Source organism: Alligator mississippiensis, chromosome 1 (genome assembly GCF_030867095.1).
Source record: "Alligator mississippiensis isolate rAllMis1 chromosome 1, rAllMis1, whole genome shotgun sequence".
NCBI classification, from domain to species: Eukaryota; Metazoa; Chordata; order Crocodylia; family Alligatoridae; genus Alligator; species Alligator mississippiensis.
The window spans coordinates 299729234-299753481 of record NC_081824.1 but is presented as its reverse complement, the minus strand read 5'-3'; the positions used below and the strand labels follow the sequence as shown (position 1 = coordinate 299753481).

At 43.7% G+C, this 24248-nt stretch overlaps 1 protein-coding gene across 3 annotated transcripts in view; it reads left to right on the top strand.

Moving 5' to 3' along the window:
- WDR4 (WD repeat domain 4) overlaps positions 1 to 21186 on the top strand; it is a 35678-nt gene extending 14492 nt beyond the window's left edge. For 2 of the 3 annotated variants that reach the window (XM_019487185.2, XM_014611239.3), the window contains exons 7-11: positions 1413 to 1511; positions 5612 to 5676; positions 7876 to 8059; positions 8881 to 8950; positions 13025 to 21186. In XM_019487185.2, coding sequence (XP_019342730.2) covers positions 1413 to 1511; positions 5612 to 5676; positions 7876 to 8059; positions 8881 to 8950; positions 13025 to 13206 — 600 coding nt within the window. In that variant the 3' untranslated portion in view covers positions 13207 to 21186. Of the gene's footprint in view, positions 1 to 1412; positions 1512 to 5611; positions 5677 to 7875; positions 8060 to 8880; positions 8951 to 10066; positions 11831 to 13024 lie in introns of those variants that run through there. The other variant, XM_059720762.1, reaches the window with a different exon arrangement.
- Positions 21187 to 24248: the final 3062 nt, after the last annotated feature.

The window sequence follows — 24248 nt, the reverse complement described above, 5'->3', positions numbered from 1 at the left end:
AGCCAAAGACCTATTTCACAATTTTCTATTTCCAGTACTTTTGGAAATGGCTACCATTCTTGCCAACTTTCAGTCTTATTCTTTTTGACTCTCCACCTTTATTCTTCTCTTCCTCACCTTTCTGCCTCCCTTTTCAGTTCTGAAATGTCATTCTTTGTAGATTTTTTTTTAATTCTCAGAACAAACCAGAGGGTTACTTTAAAATCAATAATTCCCTAATTCTGTTGTCTCTGTAAGCTTCTGCACACTCCGGTTTTCTCCTCTTCCAAGAGTGTATCTTGTAGGTTCTGCATAATCTGTTCAGTTTCTTCTTGGTTCTCATATTTTTTATCTCTTGGGCCGGAGAAATTGCACAGTCCTCCTCTCTAATTCTTTGTGATTAACTCTTACCTTGGGGCATGGATACATTTTGATCAAGGGACTGTTAAAGCAGTTTGGAGGTAGATTAAATGTTGGGCCAGGCAGCCGTGACAATTAATGGCCTTTTAATGAGCAATGAATGCTAGAATCCTGGGTATTTTTCCTTGGAACATTTAAGATGAAAACACTTGATTAATGCTTAAAAACCTAGGTTCTTGCAAAACTTTCTGAATTATATCATATGATAATAGAAATTTTTTTTTTTTTTTTTTATTGGGAGCAACCCGATATAGTGCCAGATCTAGAGAGACTAACCAATCTGAGGTGAGCCTCAGTGCCAGAGAAAGGAAACAATATTGTGTGTTAATGTGCATGTGTGCAGCCCTAATAGATTATTTAATGCTAATATGACTGCACCAAAAACAACCCACCCTATAGAACTGAATTACTATAATGTTACAGTAGCCCTTATAAGTTTACTTTGATTTCTTAGTTTTGCTTCTCCAGAGATCCTGTCTCTGGTTCCTTTGCACTACCTTGCTGAGCAGTTTTAGTGATAGTGATGAACCTGTCTGTTTTTCATTCTTAAACAGAATCATTGAAGATGACTCTCTTTCAGAAAAGTCTTTAATCTCTCCATCCAAGCAACTATAACATGAAATGAGGACTTTTTTTACTATCTTATACAATTCAAACTGGTTTGGGTGATATACAAGGGGAGGGGAAGGAAGGGCAACCTTAAAGGAATGCCATTAAGGTGATGAGCACATTTATTGTGCTATTTACAAAGCAGGCGTAAATCCACTCATCCAGCAACCTAATTTATACTACAAAAGGAATTTTTTTTGCATGATTGAACAAGTTAGAATTGAGCTAAATTATGTTAATTAAAATGCCTTATCTGCAATTTGAGAGTTTAACGAAGTGAAGATTTAGAATCTCGTTCGTGAGGCTGCCTAGGGAAATATGATTTAGCTTGTCTCTTAAGATCATAAGTAGCTTCTCTGTATCAGAGATAGCATTAATCAACTTTTCCATTCCAACTTATTTAGGATTGTACTTTGAGGCTTTGGGAATATAAAAGTGGAAAAGAAGTGTACTGCTGTCATCTAAACAGTATCAGCAAGCCTGATGCAACCAACAATGACAAGGTATGGATATGCGAGTTGTATGTACTCATATGTTCACTCTGCTATGGAGTCTTACAACTTCCAAATGTGTTCCATCACTTTAGAATTGGGACCACCTCTCCAATGGCAGTGGGTAGGGAAATCTAAAGGTCAGAATCGTAGAACAGTGAAATTGAAATGAAGCAAAAGGCTTCGAAACGGCTTCAAAACGAAATGAGGGCACTCAAAATGTTTCGAAAGTTTTGAAACATTTTGAGTTTTGAAGATGGGTTTGCTACACCGTGGGCCCCTTGATCTGCTCATGGGACGACAGCAGGCTGCCACTGCCAGCTGAGACCAGCAGCAGCACCAGGCTTTCCGGCGCTTGGCATGGGCTATAGCCAGCATCAGTCCCAGCTGGCAGCAGCAGCCTGCTGTCATCCCGTGCCCCCCGGAGTAATCTGGTATAGCCCCACAGGTTGCCCAGGGGTTGCAGGCCCCCAGATCTGCATGTGGGATGACAGCAGGCTGCTGCTGCCAGCTGGGGCCAGTGCCAGCACCCGAGTGTGCCTGGCGCAGCCTGCGCTGAGAACCAGGCAGGTTCGGGTGCTGGCTCCAGGCAGTGTGCTGTCATCCCGCACGCAGATCCAGGGGCCCGCATCCCCCAGGAGGAGTCTGGCACAGCTCCGCAGCCCTCCTGGGGGGTGCGGGCCCTCAGATCTGCATGTGGGATGACAGCAGGCTGCTACTGCCAGCAAGTGATATGAGTTTTGCTTGTCAGCAGTTTGAGATGTAGTTTCCCAGAAATGCCTGCACCTAGCTCCTTGAAACTTGGCAGGTTTTATGCCCTTGAAAGGGGCTACCATCCCTGCGGTTTTCATCTGAATCAGGCAAGAAATGACAAAGTTATAGGCATTTTTATGATTCCCCATTATAGCCTACGGACAAAGCGTTGAAACAGTTTTGATGAAATTTAATGGAACAGAGCTTGGAAATGAAACGATGAAACAAAACAGTGTCCCTTCGAAATGGCGAAACAGAAGTCTAAACAAAATGGTACTGTTTTGCACAGCCCTAATGAGTATTAAAACTCCTAATAGGCAGCAGGCCAGTTCAGCAAAATTCAAACAATATTCTCTTCAGCCAACCAGATTTCTGCATTGTTGGCCCTTAACTGAGGACCAGAGGAGACCCCAGGTTTCAGGGGCATGACAGTAACAAAATCACAGCTGTAAGTCTTTCTGCTGCAGTATTTGCCTATATTGGGTTACTGCTACAGAGGACAAATGTCATCTTTTGAGACCTAAATTGTAATCATGTCTATAAGGGGATAATTTTTCTTGTCAGCTCGTTGTAGACTGTAGCTAGTGTACAAGCAACTAGTGGCTCTGGCTACCAAGAGATCTGATGGGATATCACAGGATTTTTTGCTGCTACTTTTTATTCTTTACGCCATTGTGAATGTACTGAAGCTTGAGGTGATAATTTGCTTTTGTTATAATCCTGCTTCATTGCGGATGACAATGCATATAAATGTGGATTTATTTTCATCATCTGATGGCCATCCATTGGGGAATGCATGCTTGTTCTGAAATGATGTAATGCTGGTCTCAGATCAGTCATCTCAGCTGATAAGAGAGACCAGATTCTGTATAAGTGGGGGGAAGGGGCATAAATTAATTTTATTCTGTCCCTTATTCTGTAAGATGCAAGGATTTCTTAGGGTAGTTTCTTTTTGTGGGACCGACTGTGTAATTGGGATAAAGTTATAGTTGGTCCCACAAGAGAGAACACCTTAAGAAATCCTTGTTGCTTGCATAAGTTCTGGATTCTCTTGGATACAACATCACTCTTACACTACCTTATTCTGTAACATTCTATGAATATATCCCCCCTCCAAAGCCTTCACCTGACCTTATGTACAGGTCAAAATAGAAATGGTGTAACCTTACCCAGATTCAATTGTGTGGGATTAATTTTCCCCCCGGTTACTGCTTCACACAACTGACATCAGAGGTTAATTTTAAGGTGTTGGCTGGAGTAGACATTAGGCCTGTAAAGAGAGTGTAAAATCTCTGCTAACTATGGCCTGTTGTTAAAATATTTCTTTTAGTTCGCTACTGGAGGGGTTTCACAAATGAGCAGAATGTTGCCTGGGGCCTGACATCTCATGGCCAGCTGGACAATTGGAAAAAAAGAAAGTAACAAGTAATTTAAAATCCATGCAAAACCCCTTGCTGCCACATTGACAAAGAGGTGAACTGTGTTGATGAGCATGTCATACTTTTTTCCCACTTCTTTTTAATGCCAAGATGCATCTCATCTTTTTGTTATGATGCAGTTTGATAAAAGTATATGGTGTTGTAGATACTATAGAATACAACTCTATATTCAGTATTTTTTAAATAACTACAGAACCTACCGCTGCTTCTTGTCAGAGGAGGATATCTCTCTTTCTATAGAGCTGCAGTAAATGTAACTCCATGTTTGGATAATTAGCACAGTACTTGTTAGATGCAATTAATCTCTCAGACCTGTTCACCTGCAGTCCTTTCTAGTACTTGAAACTGTGAGTGCTTAGTATCTCTATCCTGTACAAAAGGATCCTGTTTAAGTGTGGAATGATAATTTTGCATTTCTATAGCATATCAGCTGTAGAACAGTCTCAAGAGTTTTTAACTGTATTTCTCTTTATTGAGAGTGACCTTTCCAGTGTTGTACTTCTGCCCAGACAGAAGCCCATGCTGCAAGGTCTTATTTTCAGTTGGATTACATTGCATAGTGGAGTCTTTCCTTCTCTCCACAGATGTGTTTTTCAACTAACAATGCAAATGCAGACAGGAGCCACTATGTAAAGCTTCCTTCCAGCTGTTTATCTTCCAGTAGCCTTGGGCTTATAAACAAAATAGGGAAGTGAATCTGGTTCTTTGCATTCCCAGCCCCTTGCATTAAACTTTGCTAAAAAAGACTCATGCAGCAATTATTATTTCTCCAGATTACTACTGTTGAAACATTAAATCATAGGAAGAATCCAGTGACTGGTTCTGAATTCAGCCCATTTTCCCAGTTTACAAGCAAGTGTAAGCTGTGCAGTGACTGACTGCTGGTTCAGCCAGTACTGGCCAGGGGCTGGGAAGTCTTTTTAACATGTCCCCTTAGAGTGATAGGAAGATTGGGAACTGGTTCTGTGTTCTAAAGGAAGAGCTGAATTCCTTGCCCATCTGAGTAGTAAAACTCCTGTTACTAGACGCAGCATTTCTCCAGAGCTTGCAAGATTAATAAGGAGCAAGGTTTTGCCTTTGCAGTCTTCTCTTTTAGTTGTGTGGTTAGTATTATCTCAGGCCGCACTTCTCTCAGCCTTCTTATGGGTTTTTTATTCCCCCCTAGCATTAAAAATCTGTGTAACCTGATTTGGTGGGATGTCATATGCTCAATTGAGTTTTCCAGCAGGAAGAACAATATTTCCTGCAAGGGCAGTTGTCTTTGCCTAGTAAAACACTCTCTTTGCTTGGTTATGAGAGCTTTCATTTAAATAGCAATGGAATTCCTCAGTCTCTCGCACCTTCTTTTTTGTAGCACATACCCCAGTGGGAGACAGGGTTTATCACAGATAATTTGAGACCATCTTACAAAACATTGGTTACTAATCATTGTATGTTTTTATATACTAGAGCTTGGGACTGTCGTTTTACTGTTATGTGTAAGCTGTGAACCAATAGTAGGGTATTCCAGCTAAGTACTCTTCATTAATTGGTCCCTTCCCTTAATTCTTGTGCATCTGTTTAGGAAGAAGTTTTCCTCTCCTTCAGAATGCTGGCATATTTGCTATAGATCTCCCACAATCTTTGCTGATTGTATTATTTGGGAGGTTTCATTGACCCTTTCGATGGCCAAGAAGGGAGAAATGCGGAGAGCTCCTGGAAACTAGGACTGCTGTTGAACAAAATGTCTTGTGTCAACTTAAACTTGATTCAATTAGTTTTACTAGAGGTCTCCATTTAAAAATAATGCTTTATAGTAAGACTGAATTAATCATTAACCTCCCCCCTCCCCCCCCCCCCACACACACATACCCTCTATCTCTGGCTTAAGGTTGTAATCATGTCTCTCTCCTTTTTTTTTCCCCCTCCCCTTTCTCACAGAAATATGCGGTGTCAAGAATATCTTATTGTTGTCAAGGAAGTAACATTGCCATTTTATGTGACTGGTAAGGATAAAAGGGGATGATTGTTATAATCATAATAGCTACTTAAGGAGAGGGCAGGGGACAGTTAAGCCTTCACTGCTGGATGTATCAGACTTCTCTAAATATACTAAGTGACTCTTGATCTTTTAAACATCTTGGGCATGTCGGGACTTGGAGGTTTGAGAGCTCTTATTGTACTCGGTTCAGGCTGGCTTGGGTAACTCTTGCGGTGTTTCCTATGCAGTCTCCCTCTGTTGATCTCTCTCTGTGAGGAAGTTGTGGGGGGGGAAGCACCAAGAACAGAATCAGGATTTTATGGCCATTCCTCAAGCTCAATTCCTAAAGCACTGCATCTGTCCCCTGTCTACCCTGCAGCTCTCAAAAACAATGGAAATCTCCATCAAATGGAAATCATAGGGCTATAGAACAGGAGTTCAATTTTAATTGGGGGGGGTGCTCCATTTTCAAACAGCCTTAAAATCAACACTTGATGACTACGGTGCACTTTGGGCCCAAAGGTATAGGGCAGGGGTGGGCAAAATGGCAGATCCAGCCAGCAGCCAGACTTCATTTCCCAGCAGCCCCTGCCTGTGTGGCTGGGGCTAGTTTCAATGGAAATCCCAGCAGCAGCCACACTATGATAGCGACAGCGTGAGGTTGGGGTTTCTGTGGAGACTAGCCCCAGCAGTGCTGGCAGGGCGCAGAGCTGCTCTGCAGCTGGGCTTGGATCTTGCAACAGTAACAGCGTGGTCTAGAGCTGGGGCAGAGCTGCAATCTGCAGCCTGCAGGACCAGGACCAATCTGCAGGACCAGGCAGCAGCTCCTGGCTCTGCCCTGGCTCCTTGCAACACTGTCCCGGCTGCAAGACCCTAGCCCAGCTGCAGAGCAGCTGTGTGCCCTGCCAGCAGGGATGGTGCTGTGGGGGGTGCTATAGCCACCCCTCCAAGTGCTGCCGCTGCCTGCCTTGCACAGATGGCAGCTGCTGATCCTGCCCTGCTCCTGCCTGCAGCATAGCCTCCACACCAGGAAGAAGCTAGTACCTTTGCTGCCTGCAAGTGCCCTGGGGCTGGTCTCCATGGAAACCCTGGCCCTGCTATAGTGGCTGCTGCTGGGGTCTCCATGGAAACTGGCCCCAGCTGTGCAGGCAGGGGCTGCTGGGAAATGGAGTCCACTGCCAGCCAGACTTTGCCTGCCCTGGTATAGGGTCTGCCATGGGGCAGAGGATAGTGAGCAACGGATATGGAATCAGTGAGCAACTGTGCTGCCTAGCTCCAGGGCTAACATCTCCACTTTTCTACAACCTAGTAAACCTAGGAAGAGGCAATTCTCCTGATACAGGCATAACAAAAGGAGAAGATTCATCCTGATTAGCCTGTGCAGTGAAGTTGCCAAAGCCCCATTCTTCTAGGCTAGGGTGCTTACTGTCAGCACTAATGGATCTTGGGAGGCTTTGCATCTGGAGGTCAAGAGTGTGTGTGGGGAGGCAGCAGGGGAAGGGAGTGAAAGGGCAGGAGGAGAAACTGATGCTGGCAGTGAGGCCTTCCTCTTGCACCAACCTCAGTACAAAGTCCTCTTCCCTGGGCCCATATGGGCACTTCAGCTCCACAGACCTCCTTGCTTCCCTGCATGCACACTCTTCTAGTTCCATTCCCTTATCTCCCTCTTCTATCTGAACCCTGAGGCCAGGTTGCAGTAAAACAATGCATCCGATGATAAAAAGTCTCTTTTAGCCAGCAACTTATTTTTGTTTTTACTTCAAGAGGGTGTGGCTTCTCCACTCAGCTGAAGTACAGCTGCACTCCCTTGCAAAAGATCAGAGAACTGGTGCCCTTTGAAGTAAAATCATTAGCAAACAGCTGGTGTACCTCAGTCTTGCACAGTTGTTTGTTCCAGCTGTTTATAGCCCCCCCCCCGCCCCCCCATGAAGATAAGGGCTTGTGGACCACCCGGGGTAAGGAAGAATCTGGGTTCCACTAGATAACCTTTTGAAAAGCGGTTTAAAATTCTGCAGTATCTACAAATTGGGGTGTCCTCTGAGGACATAAATAAAGTACCACTTAAATGTTTGGGGATGTTTCTTAGCAGTGCACTTAATGCTGCTGCCTTCACTCTGGCAGGAGTTTTGGAATTAGAGTGGGTAGATGCAGTTTATTGCATATAAGTGATAGCTATAGGTGGGTTTGGTAATGATGGTAATTACCTTTTTATTTCTCTCTAAAGTATTCCCACAGTTTACATATTCCAGCTTGTTGCTGATACCCAGCAGCTAATTCACAAGCAGCAAATCCCTTTGAACCATAAAGGCTGGGATGTTGCCTTGGAGGAAACGGGTGAGCTCTGGATTTTCCAGGAGAACAAAGTAACACCTCTTCTGTTGTACGGGCCTATGGATGGACAGTGGCAGGTTAGCTGCACTTTGATAAAATCATCTATTTTGCATCTGCTCTAGTCCTCAGTAAGAAGTAATCTAACTATAATGGATAAAAATGCAGTGGCCTAATTGCTTTAATGCATTATGGCTCTAAGCTAAATTCAGACCTAGCTCTTCTTGCCTGTGGTCTCAGTCAATTTATTCCAATTGATTTTTGCACTAGTGCCTTTTCTAAAGTCCTTTTTGTCCCTGAGCTTGGTATGATAAGCAGGGGGCTCTTGGCAGTGTTCTGCTAGAAAGAAAGACAGAAGCTGAGAAGTAATACTCCGCACCAGCCCTTCTTACCATGTGCATCAAAGAGAGCAAGCAGAAGTAAAAAGAGCAAAAGCTCTACTATTGGTAAAGGTCTTGTTTCCATTGAGAACTGAGTCAGAGTTGAGCTGCATGCTATCAGAATCTTTGTAGTAGCCCTCATAACTGGGCTGACCATTTACCGTTGTAAAATGATTTACACAGTTGGAAAGCTGTTAATTTAAATTAAGCTTCATGGGCACGTTCTTGGACCCTTAGTTCTTCCCTACAGTATTTCCTTTTTGATTCCCACTTTCTTCTGTATCAGTGGGCAGGCATCGTTTTCCAGGCCCCCTTAGACAGAGTGTGGTGAACTCGGATCAGGCCTGAGTGGGAAGAAAGAGAAACTAAAAAAAACCAAAAAACCCCAACCCTTGGAATTCTGTTAGACCTTGCCATCACTATGCTGAGGTTAGCTGTGTTCATTCCGTGGTGTGCTGGATAACGTGATATGCCTTGTACAATTCTTTTGAGTGTAGTGAATTATGTTTTTCTTTTCCTAGCCTGTGAATGATGACAAAGGATTACTGAAAATGTCAAAATACCTGCACGACAACTGGACAGTGTTTGAAGGTGAGGAACTTTGGTTTAAAGAACCAGACAATGTTATTTACTGCTTAAAACACAAGTGGGATTCAGAGAGAACTTGTAGTTCTCTCGCAGGCTTTAGAGAAGATGCGTGAAGAGGGAAACAGGCAACGATGTAGCTACCTTGTAAGTCAAGAGGATATAGTGTTTGTAAAGTGCTTTGCAGTCCTCCAGTGGAAGTCTTTATGGCACACTTTAAACAGTTGTAAAAGGCCTTAGAGCAAGAGAAATGTCAGACTTATTCTGTAGTATGGCTGTCCATATCTGAACTATGGTATGCATTAAATTAATTGGACATTTTGGACCTGCATGCATATTAGTAGACCAACCTGCAGTGCTGTTCTCAGTGTCTTTTCCCAAGCATAAAATTAAAGACAAAACAAAATGCCCCGTTGATTTGTTAGCCATTGGGTAGCAGGGAACAGGTTCCCACCTATGTTGAGTCCTTCATCCACTTTAAAGGAGATCCCATTTTTGCCCAACTTGAACCAAGATCAGACAGCCTAAGGAAGCCTGCTGGGCCTGTTCTGTGACTACAGGACATGGCTTCTGATCTGGCAGCCCAGAGCCTTTGAATGTTGAACCCCTGACAGACATGCAGATAAAGTTGTGATGGGGTCTGATGTGTGATCTACACAATTGTGCTTCCTGCCAGGCTACATGTGCACAGCAGGAGACATGATTATGGGATTAAGCATCAGATTCCATTGTGCCTTATTGCTGATGCAGGGGAAGTCTGGGATTACGATCACAATCCTGACTGCAGGCTCCCCCTGCAGCAGCAAGTAGCAAGCTCCCATGGTTGGAAGCCCACTCAGCTGACACAACTCCTGGCCATGGGGGGCCTGCATCTTGTGTTCCTTGCAGCTGAAATTTCCATCTGCTGATGCGGGCTCCCAGCCATGGGGGTGCAACATGTGCTTCTGCAGCTGGGAGCCCTATCAGCTGATGGGACTGCCAGCCACAGGGACATACCTGGCCACACATTTGCTTAATAGCATAATAGGAACCAGCCACAGAATTATTCCACAAAAAATGTGTAATAACTTTGTGGTTTATTTCTTGTTTTAGGACTCATTAATTGCTTTAATGTGTGCCCAGGTTACAATTTAGGATGTCGTCGTTGTCATCGGCAGTCTGTCACAGTCAAGGATGATGATCACTCCCACGGGTCAAGTAAAGGGTTGTAGATGAGTCTGTTGATGGTTAAGAAGGCTGATCCTAGAACTGCGGACTCTGGCAGACCACAGGTGGTGGTTAGAGAGGGTTGGACCATGGGTTTCTTAGTCTTGCTTCCTTTCCTTCCATTTTGGTTGTTTTTCTGTGTCCAGGGCAAGATGGTTTTCCTTCTTTCACAAGGCGTCATCATGTAGCCCTGTCCCGGGCTAATTTTTCCCAATTTGTGATGTCAATGCCACACTATTTACTGTTTGTCTCGAGTGTCTTTGAAGTATTTCCTCTGGCTCCCGTATATCCTTTGCCCTTGGCTGAGTGGGGAGTATAGCAACATACATCAGGCAGGCACACACCATGCCTTGTTCACCACAGCTGATGTTGAATGATTCCATACTGGTGGTGGTCGTGTCAGTGAGGACACTGGCATTTGTGTGATGATCCTTCCACTTTATGCTAAGGAACTTCTGGAAGTAGCACTGGTGAAAGCATTCCAGTCCAAGCGTTGGGCTCCCTGTAGGTCACTCAAGCTTCACAGCCAGAGGGAAGAGTTGGGGTTACCACAACCTTATATAGTAAGCGGTTTGTTCGAGTCGTGATTGCTGAACACATGATGATTTGGTCTTCTGAAGGCAGAGCTGGCACATCAGATCCTATACTCTTATTTCCTCTGGTTAACCACATCTTAAGTGTAACATGGGGCAGGGACCCTAGTATCCCAAATGAAAGGATTAAGCAGTAGTGTTTTGGAGGAGGTTTTGTTCCTGGTTGTTCCCTACTCCTCCACTTCTACCGTCACCCCTGAAATATACCACTTACTGGCTTGCCTGGAAGAAAAGGTTATTGTCAAGGCAATAAAAAACCTTTTAATTGGAAGCTCCAGTTATATGCACTGATGGGGGTGGGTGTCTCATTATGTAGTCAAGTGCATTTTTAATTCCATGTATGATTGAAGTCTATTTTGGCCCAACTGGGGAACTAAACTTACATTTTTTTATAAATATGTGGAGAAAAACATAAATCAGCCGAAACAGATGGGCAGAACTTCGGAAAATATGATCTGTTTTAACATCCCATCTTAGTAAACTACTTTTGAATGGTAGAGACTGTGATGTGTTGAAAACGATTTCTGCTGAGCTTAGGTTCAGTCTGAAAGCCAGTTTTGAAATCCCCACCCATCAGAAGGGAGACTTTGCTGCAGAGCTCCTATTTCAAGGTATATTCATGTTAAAAACAGGCTTCTAAGTGGAAGTGAACAATATAGAAAGATATGCTAGGGGAGGAAAAAAAATTCCCGTAACTTTCTAGCAGAGCAAATTACCTTACTGTATTACAATAGTTTCCCTATATCTGCAGTTGGGAAAGAAGGCCTGTTCAGATTATAGTGATTATTATAGCTAATTAGCAAGAGGAGGCTCAGTTGATGAGCACCTATTCCAGCTGCATAATTAGTGCTTTTACAGATTATGAAAAAAATGTGACTTCATTCGCTAAAAGAATTGGGTTGCTTGTGCTGCCAAAAAAACAAATAAACCCTGTTTAATGCTTTATATCCTCTAATTTTCTTCTTATGCAGTTTGTGATCACTGAATCTGTAAGACCCTATATCGTCTAAAACTTTAGAGGTTGAAACTGAATACTTAACCCTTCATTTGAATAAATTACCCATGAATGATTCTGCAGAGTCCTTAATGCAGTGTGCTTGTGTCAATTCTACTTTACACCTAGACTGGTGGTTTGTTTCTCTCATCCCAAACCAATCTATTTCTCTTAACATGTAAGGGTTTTTTTGGGGGGGGGAGGGGGGAGGAAGAGGAAGGAGGATGAAAAAAATTAACAATCTGAATAGCTTCTGGAAATAGAGGCTGAACCTGGCAGCTGTCTCCTATACGCCTCATAGAAACCTCTCAGTTTTCCTCCTTTGTGGCCCTATCCTTTTAGAGGATTGGCAAGCGTTTGTCATGCGCAGTAAACTTAACCGCAGCCTCTTAAAGGATGGTACTCTGACAGGCTTACAAGGTAGTGGCAGAGTCTAGAAGGATCAGTGCTCTAAATTGGATGCATGTCCTGCTTACAATAGCCTGTCATTCCCTGAACTTAAAAAGATGCAGGGAATATTCAGCTGAGCACAGTACTCTCACTGGTGCTTAAGCTGTGTTTTTTTGAGTATTGTGGAGCAAGTCATGCTTCAGTGAGATCTCTAGCAATAGACTACATCAGGCTGTCCAACTGGTGTCCCCTGGCAGGGTTGAAGATTAACCCCTGAGCTCCCATCAGCCACCACTCCTCCATCTCACACCTGCTGCAGAACAGCAGGGGGGCCTGGGCTTCCCCTCCCTCCTCCAGTTTCTGCTTCCAGCCCCCGCCCCAGGGATTGGGGTGGGAGGGCAGAGCGATACATCCTGTGGTGCAATATGTGTGTGTGTGGAAGATGGGGGGCAGGGGAGGGGGAGGAGGGCCATCTACACAGCATGCAGCCTGGGTACCCGTGCTGTTGTAGCCCACTTGTCCTGCTGTAGCCCACATGGTGTGTGACCCCTGGCCTCCTAGAAAGTTGACAACACTGACCAGCAATTTAAAAAACAGGAACCCAAGTTCAGAATACTACAAATGAGAGATGTTAACTCTCTGATACCTAATTTTCAATTTAAACCTCTAAATGTGAGGCACCAGTCTTTGGAAATCTTGGACATGTGACTGCAATAGAAACACTTTTAAATACCCAATTGCATTGAAACAGAATGCAGTGTTGAGTAATAGGTTAGCCAGAGCTGCAGTACAGGAGTCAAGAATCCTATTTTAGACTTCCAGTGCTAGTTGTAATTGGGTATAGCACTCAAAGTACTCAGCTTCTCTTCTTTTGTCCCTCTCCCCACCTCAACACAGGTTCTGTTGGTACAGACAGCTGCTACCACACTCTCTATAAGGCTTCATTCGATAACATGACCACTTATCTACAGAAGAAAGAGCAAAGGTTACAGCAGCAGCAGAAGAGGAAAAGAAAAGAGCTACAGCATGGTACTAATGGACAAAATAAAAAGATCAAGACAGGAGAACCTCCCTTATGACACTGACTGCAGCATTTGCATGCAACTTCCACCATACTTAAAACCAACTGATCTGGGCACTGAATTTTTTTTTCCCTTTTAGTGTCAAGTAAATGACAGACAGCTATTAGCGTTTGTACACTCAATCTAAGATGGGCTTCCTAATGAATCAGGCTAATGTTAACATGGCAATATCCTGCTTGCAAAAGATACTGTATTTGCTGTATATACTGTTCCTTGCCATATGTGTCATCCTAATAATTTGAAATTTATAGTGGCTGCTTAAAAGAGAGTGTGAATGCAGTTTTAAGAATCTAAAGCTTAATAACTTCAGATTGGAGATAGAGCTTTACTTGAAGAATGGGATTGATAGTGTCTACTCTTTTCCAAATGTCACCTATGTTTAGACTGGATTCCTCAAGAGGGAAAGTGTACTAGTTTAAAGCTTACACCAATTTTTAGTTTTGTTCTAGACTGTTCACTTAATAACAGCCTGTAAGAGGAATCATGCAAAATGAACATTGTATTTCTTATTATGTATATAAGGCTGTAGATGGCAGGTTCTTGCTGCTGCTTATTTTAAGTTTTACTCCTGCAGATGTTATGTTGTGACTTCTGCCTTAGGATCCAGTTCAGCACTACTTGGAGTAACCTCCCCCAGGAACCACAGAAGAATAGGGGTTTTTTGTACTCAGTAAAAGGTGTCAACTAGCCCACCACTAACTACTTGAAAATGACTTCTGTTGCATTCTGACTCTCCAGCTTGTCTTTGAAAATGGCTTCTGAGAATGCTGAGCAATATTTTATACTTTTTGCTTCTTTCAATGGAAATTTGTTTGGAAGCTAGAAACTAATCTTTTAATCTTATGGCATTCATTCTTTTGTTATGTTATGGTATCAAAGTTGATATAATGACAGAACATGTATGTACCAGAAGCATCTTGTTTTCATAGAATATGCTGTTCATCAGATGCGACTGTAAAAGCAGGGTTTGTAAATATGTATAATCCAGCAAAAATATATGAAAGTATGAACTAAGAATATTTATCCCACTCCTTTTATCACTGCATGTTTAGTGTAAAGCAGTAAAACATGACATGCAATTGATATGCAAAAGGGACTGACAAACTAAATGTGAGGAGTGAGGGAAAGAACATGGAACACTTCTGGCACACTGGCTGTTCAGGAATAATGTAGAGCCTGCTGTTGGCATCTACTCCAAGTAGGGGACAGAACTACCATATTCAGGATTGGGGCCCGTCTAGTCTTACTGATGTAAAAAAAAAATTCTTAACATTGATTTCTTTCATGTGTATCTTGTTTTGAAAGTTCCTTTTGAGACATAAGTGTTGTATGGGCTACTATGGAACGACAGATGTAAGAATTTCATCTTAATGGTTCAATGTCTGTTCCTTTTACAGTTGCTTTAAGGAGCCTTCAGAGATTCTATTAAATGACTTGTGCCTTGGTGTCAGATGTGAGACCAGGATTAGCTGCTCAATGGGTACAGCTGTCTGCAAGTGCATGAATGTTCCATAATCAACATTACTGCAATGTAGCACCATTGCACACTTTTTTGTGATGCTAATGCACAGCAGACTAATTCTACTGTGCATTAACATGGTTTCTGCCTGCCATGCTAATGCACAATAGAATTAGTCTACTGTGCATTTAGTATCTTGTTGACATGCTCTGTGTGTTCAGTTCCCAGCAGCATCCTCTTGATCCTGACAAAGTGAGCCTTCATACAGTGCCACATTCCAAATGTTTCTATTACTAAAAGTTTTCTACCAAACTAACTCTGAGCTAAATTCACAAATGGGTGTAGGTGTTTCAGCTGAACACCTAGGTGCCATGGAGAGCTTTTAAACTTCTGCTAAATTGGCATCTATAGGCTTCTAGTGCGTGCTGTCAGATTAGGCCTCTCATATAAGCAGCAAGGGGTGAGACTTTGAAGGTAAAGGAAGGAAAGTGTACTCCCTCCTACTCAAGGTTCCATAGGTGACTGTGGTGAAAGTCCCAAAATTGACTGACTCCTAGGGGCTTAACTGCAGGTATACTCAGGCATTGACAATGAGGAGCTTGATTCAGGCATTGAGTTTCTGTAGCTCTCCAGTATTGGGGAGAGCTGCTTTGCACCCTGGAAAAAGACCATAGCCCATGGTCTACAATAAAAGACCATTTATTGTATGACCAAAATATGGACATAACCTCTGCCTCAGTTTATGCAGTCTGCAAGAGAATATCCACTCTTATTGACAGCATGTGCACAGTGCTAATCCCTTAATGTGCTAGTATCCTATTAAATGCTGTGCTACAGTCTATGATGGCTAAAGTTATCAATACTGTGAGTAATAACAAGATGTGTATGCTAATATATATAAAATACAGTAGTTATTGGACTCCTATAGAACTACTTTGATCTAAAATAGTAGGTAGCTGTTGGAAGGGCAAATAGGAAAGCAACCCAGTACATAAGCTACAAATTAGCCAGTACACACAGAAGATAGAGCAGGTTCTTAATCAGAAATGATGGGTTCCAAGGAAGTGTCAACCTAGCTTTGTCAGAATAGGAGCTAAGTGACCATAAGGACCATTGTGCTACAGATTTAAAGACCGTTCTGAGGGGAAGGGTCACCTGTTGGAAATTTTCTAGGGAGACAGGATTGCAGAGCAGTGACTCTGTGGAGGGAGTCTTGATGTGTGGCCTTCCTAGATAAGGCTGAGGGAAGAGCTACATGTGCATACAGTCTGTTTTGTTAGGTTGTTTCTGAAATGCTTTATTTCTAAGCAGGTAGTTTGCTTTAAGAAAACTATCTTGTCACTGCATGGACCAGTGTTAGTGTTTCAAAGCAAAGGGCTTGGAGCCAGCAGTTTTAAATCAGACTTGAGGAGTGAATCGTGATTAGTACCAAAGAACCAGGATTTTTCATATCCAGGTGGTTCCCAACCAGTTTATTTCACAGTAGAACAAGCTGCTTGGCTGTTAAAAGGTGCCACTGCTCCAATCTACTGGAGCATAGCTGTGATCATAGTGTCATAGAGAAGTAGGGCTGGAAGGGGCTTCCAGAGGTCATCTAGTCCAACCCTCTACCTGAGACAGGATTATCCCTATCCAAACCATCCCATACAACCTAATCATCAATCAGTCTGACAGCTGATTGGAGAAGTGTCACTCTGAAATAATAGCTACAGTGAACAGTCAGCACACCTCTGAGGTCCCATGTAACTACATAAATCCATAAGTTTGCCAATGCTTATCTTCACATGAGGAGGTTGGCATTTAACAGTACAAAGAATTGTAGTTCTACTGTACTAGGGCCTGGTACCCAAGGGCCTGCTCTGGAAGTAAGACAATCCCATGATTCCTCTGAGGCATCTGATGGCCAGAGTTGTCAAGACAAGAGCTTCAGTTTTTCCCCTGCTTTTGACATGACCTATCTCTGCTTAACAGCAGGTTTACATGTGACCTTACATTGCCTCTTAGCCTACTTTTATTTGTAGCGTTCATTCAAAAATATAGTTTTGCATTCTGTTTACAAAAACTGCAACAATTAATGTTTGGGAGGAGGAAGATTTTTGGGGGAGGGAACTAGAACTCAAGGGGTATTCATATTGCCAACACGAGAAATTCTAGGGATTCAAGCTCTGTGGAAAGGAATCACAAGTTGTTACACTTACCGGACTGCAAACTTGGCAACGTGCAAGCTTCCAGAACCCCAAAGGGAAAAGAGATTTTCTTTTTCCATCTGTGTTTAGCATAGGATTAAATTCTGAGATGTTCATTTACTTCATGTAAGTGCCCTAACCCCAGCTACCATCTTGGTGCAAACCTACTAGTCCTTGCAACACATTAATTCTGATATGGGTCAGTGTAGGCAGAGAGAAAGGCAAGATTTACATTGTAATAGCACTTGATTTCATAGTGATTGATGACCCAGCTATGTACAGCCCTCTCTCTCCCTTCCCACCCCTTTATGTTTTCTGTCTTCTGTTTACATCTCATACACTTTTCTGTGCAGACATTTAGGCCATACTCACCACCATGGTATTTGAAATATCTCTTGTGTTTAAAACTTGGTTCATGTTTACATTTTCTTTTGGATTGAAGCATAACTTAATGCTTCACGTAAAACAGGGGCATATCAGCTGTTGGCATAATTTCACAACTGAACCATGAAACATTACAATGGCCATTTACAGCTAAATGCAAGCTCACTCAGAACTGCATTAGATTTATGTTCATCCTCTAATACACCCACCTCTCTTGTGCTCTGATGTGCTAAGAGTTATGAACAGTGTTGAATGCTTGCAGTGCTATAATTATGTATTTATGAATACAAGTTCTCATAAAACTTATGAGCAGTTCCTACCTTTCTTTGCTGTACAGAATTAAAAGCCTGGATTTAGTATGGATCACTGCTCTCTCCTGCTCTGAATGGAAATCAAGGATGGGGTGGGGGATGCTTACTGTTGCATGATAACCCCACAATTCTTTCAACACAAAATATGACCTCAGCTGAAGGTCCGGTGATTGCTGGTACACCTTGAGTGGGCCAGTTCAGATGCTGGGAGCAATCTAGCAACAGTATCACAGAACTCTGCATGGACTAGTTTTCTTATAGCCCCATGGATCTGGACACCGAACCCTGGGGTACTTGAAATCAAGGTCCTACTTGCACAACTCAAACTTAACTTCACTAAATATTGCTGATGGAAGTGCCTTTCAACAGCCTTCATGCAGAACCACAGGAGCTGTGTACTTTTGAAAGTTTGCCCATACATGTATTTTGTATTCTCATCAGAGTAAATGCCTTATTTTCATCCATTAATTTGCCAAGTGCTGACAACAGGCTTATCAGTTTGCTCCCAGACTGAAGCAACTGCAGAAACAGCTTAAGTAAGGAACTGCAGCACTGTAAAGAAGGTCTAAAACAGAGCTCAGCCCAGGCCAGGCTTTCAACCTGGCATCAGCTCAATTTATGTGGGCATAGGCCCTGCATGATATCTTCCTCATTATGGTGCCCCGGGGAAAGAAGCTGCCAAGTGCCAAAGACAGCTGCAGAGAAGCAGCTAAAACAGGCACCAGTCTGAAGAAGTATATCAGTTTTCTGAAGTTCTAACTAGACATCCTCACCTCAGCTGAATGGCTCTGCTTCATCCTGTGACCTGAACCCATCCTCTGCTTCAGTTATCTCAACTTTTTTCTATGTATTCTCTGTGCCCCGCTACTTCCTTTCCTTTATTGGTCAGCTGATTCTCCCTCACGTACCCATACAAGGTTCCTTCTCCCTATCTTGTTTTCAACATTTAGCTAATTTCACTTCCTGAGGTTGGAAGTTACTTGCCAAGTTGCTTTTCCTCTTTCTGGGACCAGTAAAAGGATTGGTACATAAACTGTGTGAAGAGACCATGACTTAGGACATTGCCTACCCTTTGGGAGCAGCAGGAGAAGCAGCAGTAGCAACAGCAGGGCAAGCCAGGAAGTACCCCATTCCCAAGTGATTACTAGGACTAGCACTCACAAAGCTGAGTAGCTAAAGGGCCTTCAGAGCTTGCTCCCAAAAGTAGCAGTGCACAAGTCTGTACTTGTACGCCACCAAATCCCAGGGATAAAACAATGTGGCCGCCTTAGAGTGACCCCTGAGTAATGCCCCAGGGAGCATAAGCACAGCATTAACATGGCTATGTTGCTTCACATCTGGGATTTGGTGCATATAGAGAAGTGTCAGACTTGGCAGGGGTGGTGTAGACATGACCCAGTCCAGGGTTGGCCAACCCGCTGTCTATGCCACTTGTGTCTCCTGTGTGGCATGCAGCAGATCTGGGAGGGGAAAGCTAGCACAGTGACACAGCAGGATGCAGAAAGCAGAGCAGCAGCTTGGTCAGGGAGTACAGAACATGCAGCAGACAGCTAAGCAGCAGATCATGTAAGGGGAAGGGATCAGAGTAGCACTGGTGGAGGGTGGAGGGCTAATTTGTGGCACACTTGCCAAAAAGGTTGGCCCTTACTGCACAAGAAACTTGTACCACAACCCTGAACAGATATAGAGTTTACCATAAGAGCCTGAACCACCAGTGTAACCTACTTTACTCATGGTTCTTAGGCAAGAAAATCCCCACCATTCCTTTCTGTGCACTGGGCTTTCCTCTTTCCTTTTATATGAAAAAAGTGAGGACACTCCCCTCCCCCCCCAAGCCTCTAAGGCCAGATCCAGACATTCAGGCACATGTGGTTTATGGTGCCACAAACTACATGTGTAGCACATTAAACATGCGCAGCACTGCTAATTTGCAACACTGGTGCAAAGTTTTCTACCAGGATTTCCTGGTAGCAAAAAAAGAAAATTAAAAAAAACCCCTGAAAGAAAAAAAGCGGTGCAAAACAGGCCAAAGTGCTGTGTGCCGGGACGAATGTGGGGAAAGGGGAGCAGGCAGCTCTGAGCTACCTGCTCCCCTGTCTCCATTTACTCTGGAGTCCCCACACTGAGGCACCCCGCACCCCGGGCCATCTGCTTTCCAGCTGGCTGGGGCACAGCATGCCTCGAGACAGGGGAGTAGGCAGTCCTGGACTGGCTGCGTACCTCAGCACGGGGGCTCTGCTATGGAGCCTCTGCTCCGAAGTATGTGGAGTCCCCATCTGAAGGCACACTGCATCCCAACCAGTCATGGAGTTGGCCTGCTCCCCTGGCTCCAAGTGCCATACCCCATCAGGCTCAGGGTGCCTCAGCATGGCTACAGGGTGCCTCAGTGTGGGAGCTGCCTGCCAACTAGCCCTGCACTGAGGCACCATATGCCCCACCTATCCCACCCAGCAGCACACGGAGCAGTGAGATAACACGTCCCGCTGCAAAGCGTATGGGCAGGGGTGTGCACTGTAGTACAAAGTAGCGGCACAGATATGCACCACTACTATTTGTACTGCTGCAGATGCACACCCCTGCTCATGTGGATACAACCTAAGTGGCTTAGAGCAGAGAGGGCTCAATTTGAGCTGGAGTAAACTAATTCTGATATCACCATCTATATGTGACGGGCTAGCTGGTAGTGACTTAGCCCAGGGGTTTTGAAGGGGTAAAAGATGATTGGAGGACTTGGGATTCCCTTTCCTCACCAATCAGGCCCCAGAGAGTCACCCTCCGTGTCCCCTGATTGGCCCTTGGGTCACTTGGAGGGGGATAAAAGGGGCAGTGCAGCTGACTCAGGAGAGACCAGTAAGGGACCACAAGGAAGGAGTCTCAGAGAGCTGGCAAGAGCTGGGCCAGCAGGGTGGGAGCAGTTGTCCCAGAAGCACCTGAAGGAGTGGGGCCTGCAGGCAGCAGTTGGACCCTCAGCAGCGCGGCGTGCGGCCAGCAGGAGAGGCTCCCCGCTGGGCTTCAGGGTCCCCTACAACAGAGTGCAGCCAATAGGAGAGGCTCCCTAGCTCCAGCAAGGATCTGAGCAGCGACCTGAGAGGTTCCCAGCTCTGCTTCCAGCTCCTCCAATAAGAGGCCAGGCAGCTTGAAGTGAGGCCGGGGCTCCGGGAAGGTCAAGACCCCTAGCTGTTTAGCACAGTGCTAGAAATGGTGGTTGTGTGGTAGTTTCTGGTGGTGCTGGTTTTTGTGGTAGTTTCTGGTGTGCTGGTTTCTGTCTACCATGTGGGAGACCTGAGTTCAAATCCCAGCTGGGGTGACTTGGGATGAGTGAAGTAATAGGGAGAAACTCTTGTTGCAGTGGAAAAAGGTCATTGTGTTTTCTTCCTTTCTCCCCCTCCAGGTACCTAGGCCCTATATTCCTTGTCATTTCACATTTTGTATTTTGTGCCTTTTATATTTCACCAACCAGTATTGATTGTTTTATATTTTGTTAACCCTGTCTTTTGTCAACTGCATGAATATGTCTATAATTGTAAGTGTCTAACCTTTGTTGAATCCTGCCCCCTCGGGGCATTGTAGTGTCCCCTATACCTTCTGTTATGTTCCCAGTACTGTTCTGTCATTAAAAAGTATATGGTTAAGTCCCCATTGGTGATCTGGCTCTGCTCTATAGGGGGAGGAGAGTCCCTACACCTCCCACAGCGCTTGTGCACCTGCTTTGATCCCTTCAGTTGGAGAGGGGGTACCTCTTGGAGTACCGCCTGGGTTACATACACATGCATTTAAGCATAGTAATTTACTGCACTGCTGGATGCCACTTTTATCTGACGGGACTATTTAGCAGCATAGTACACTGCAATTAGTATACTGTTCCCTCATTGGTGTGCACATGTAGATGGCAATGCTTTACTGTGCCGCAAATTAGTTTGCTGCGCAATAAAGCATCTCATGTAGACACAGCCAGAGTTTCCTAAAGGCCTGAGTCACCTTTGAAAATGGGAGATAAAACCCTTTAAAGTTTTGCTTGACAAATGTATCACCAACTATAGAATTGTAATGTCATCTTACTCCAAAGAAGCTAACTAAGCAAAAGTATAGATAACATTTAAAATCTATACAAATCATGGATGACTTGACTCCAGATTGTTAGTGCTGATAGAAAGTCTAAAGATTTTCCAGGAGTAAGGTTTGCCAGGGGATCTACCTTAATGTAGGATATGGTGCCTATACTTGTTATTCATTGAAACCAGTAGGCTTTTGTCCATCTCAAATAGCTCTGGAGATTTAAGTGGGAATTAGGAGTCTGAATGTCTTTGAAGGTCTGGGCTTGTGTTAAGGTTCATAGTTCTTAAAAGTCCTAAATCTGTCTTCCCACTTTCTTGTGTTTCTCCCATCTGCCCTCTTTCTTTTCTCTATTCTTAAAACTTAGCTCAAACAAGAACCAAGTAATACCTAGGAAACAGTGAATGGGTCAAGGAGGCACATGTCCTTTTTTCCCTGTGCAGGCTACTACAAATGGAACTGGATATATGTAACACTTTTGCAGCAACTCAGTGCATAAATAAATATGCAAGCCGAGACTTGTACACAATTAGCCCCTCAAGGAGGAAAATGGCTTGATCAAAAGCATATTGAAAGAACACCTCATCGATCCAGGCAAGTTTTAAATAAATGAAAGCCTTCCTGTTATTTAAACCAATATAAACAACTTGAAGCATGATATAACTATGGAAAGAATGATAAGGAAGGTCAGAAGGAACTACAGTATACACTAGGATATCTGTGCCTCGTCCTGTTCCTAACAACTTCAATGAAAGGAAGATGTGGCCCATGAGGGATAGCCTATTTATTTGTATCATGACTAGAGGAGAGTATCACAGGAATGAATGGTTTAAAGCTCTTTATAGTGAACAATGTAGCTTCTAAATGGGTGAACAGAGCATCATGGAAGGGCCACACATGTTTCTGCACTTTAGCGTAGAGTAATACTCTTAACCTTGCAAGACACTGTTCTGGAGTAACATAGCACTTCAGGGGCTCTGCAGTAATTATATGGGGTATGGATGCCAAGTAATGAAGGTGTCTTAATCTGATTCTAGGATCGGGTGTTTAAGACCTGCTGGAAATAGGTACCTGGTCATTCAGACTCAGGATCAAGACACCTGAACATCAACTCAATGCAACAATCCCTTGTGCACTGTTGGCTATATAATTTGGAGCATCTTAATTATGGCAGCCTGATTGTACCTGGCACCAGAGACAGGTCCAGTACTGCCAGGCTCGAGAGCCCAATCCCTCTACAGACCTAGACTTATAGGCCAACATTGGCCTTAGTATGTCCACATGCTTATGAGCCACCCTTCTTGTCTTGTACACCATGTCTTGATTTTATTAAGTAAGCAGAAGGTTCCTTCTTGTAACAGAGCTCTGCATGTGGCTGTGTGGATGCCTTTTACAGGGCTCCTGCCTCTCCTTCACCCCATCCACATACCAACCAATTATTTAAGGCCTGGGAGTCATTCTGAGATGAAAGGAAAGAAAAATACCCAAGTACTTGATGCCAGGTCTGGACCATAGGTGTGGTCTCCCAGCCCAGGTTTTAAGTTCCAGGGTCTTCAACTTAAAGCTGCCTTTCTGGTTTACGTCAGTGCTCCCCTAACTAAATAACAGACCTCCTGGTACAAAAATGAATCTTTGCCTTTGAATCAGACTCAATGATCCTTCAGGTAGCCTTATCAAGTCTGTCGTCACTTCATTAACTTAGTCCTGCCAGGCAGTTAATACTCCCTGCTGCCCAATTAAAGAATCATAAAACAATTGTAGCCCTGCTGGTCCATTAACTCAGATGCTGGCCCTGCAGACCTGCTCCTCTGAGCATCCCTGCTTGGGCTCCAATAAAGAACTGCCGGTGCCTATTTACTCATGAGGGTCAGGTGCCCTGTTGTCTCCATTGTCGTGGAGGGGTTGCTGCCGGCTCTCTGTGGCCCTGGGCACCAGATGCTGACTGCTCCTTCGAGCTCTCAGGCTGTTTCCCTCACTGGTGTTGGAGGGGTCAGCTCAGTGTTTTGCCCCTGGAGCAGCCCATACTTTGCTCCCTCGCTGCTAAAGAAGAGGTTCAGACTTTTGTTATGTATGAAAATCTAGCACCTCTTTCCCCAAATTATGGCAATTACAGTTTCTATGCAATTAATGAAACTAAATATGCATTTTGGAGTTAAAACTATTTGTTAACTATCTTCCTGAAGAAAGGTTTCTCCTAAGTGTCAGCCTTTGATCCAAACAATCTTATTAGATTAATGCAAATGATCCAAATTTCCTAGCTCAGTGATGCTCACTGAAATCTTACACATTGGCTACATTTGAATGCATTACTTTTTCAGGATTTATGGTCCTTTTTATGCAGTTATACATTATCTTTGCAATTGGAAGTTTCTTCTCTGCCTGCTGAGGAATAACAGTCTACTTGAGAGACTTAGTGTACACCAGGAGACAAAAATCCACAAACTACTATCTCTTTACATTCAATTTCCCTTAAACTGGGACTACAAATGCTAAAATAACATAATCATAAACATATTGATAATATATGCTCTCACAATAGGGAGGGTTAAGCGAGCATTTCTATATCTTAGCATATTTGGATAATCTTAACTGAATGTCCAATTGGAAGCATTATATTGGGAATAAATAAGACCATTCCCATAATGT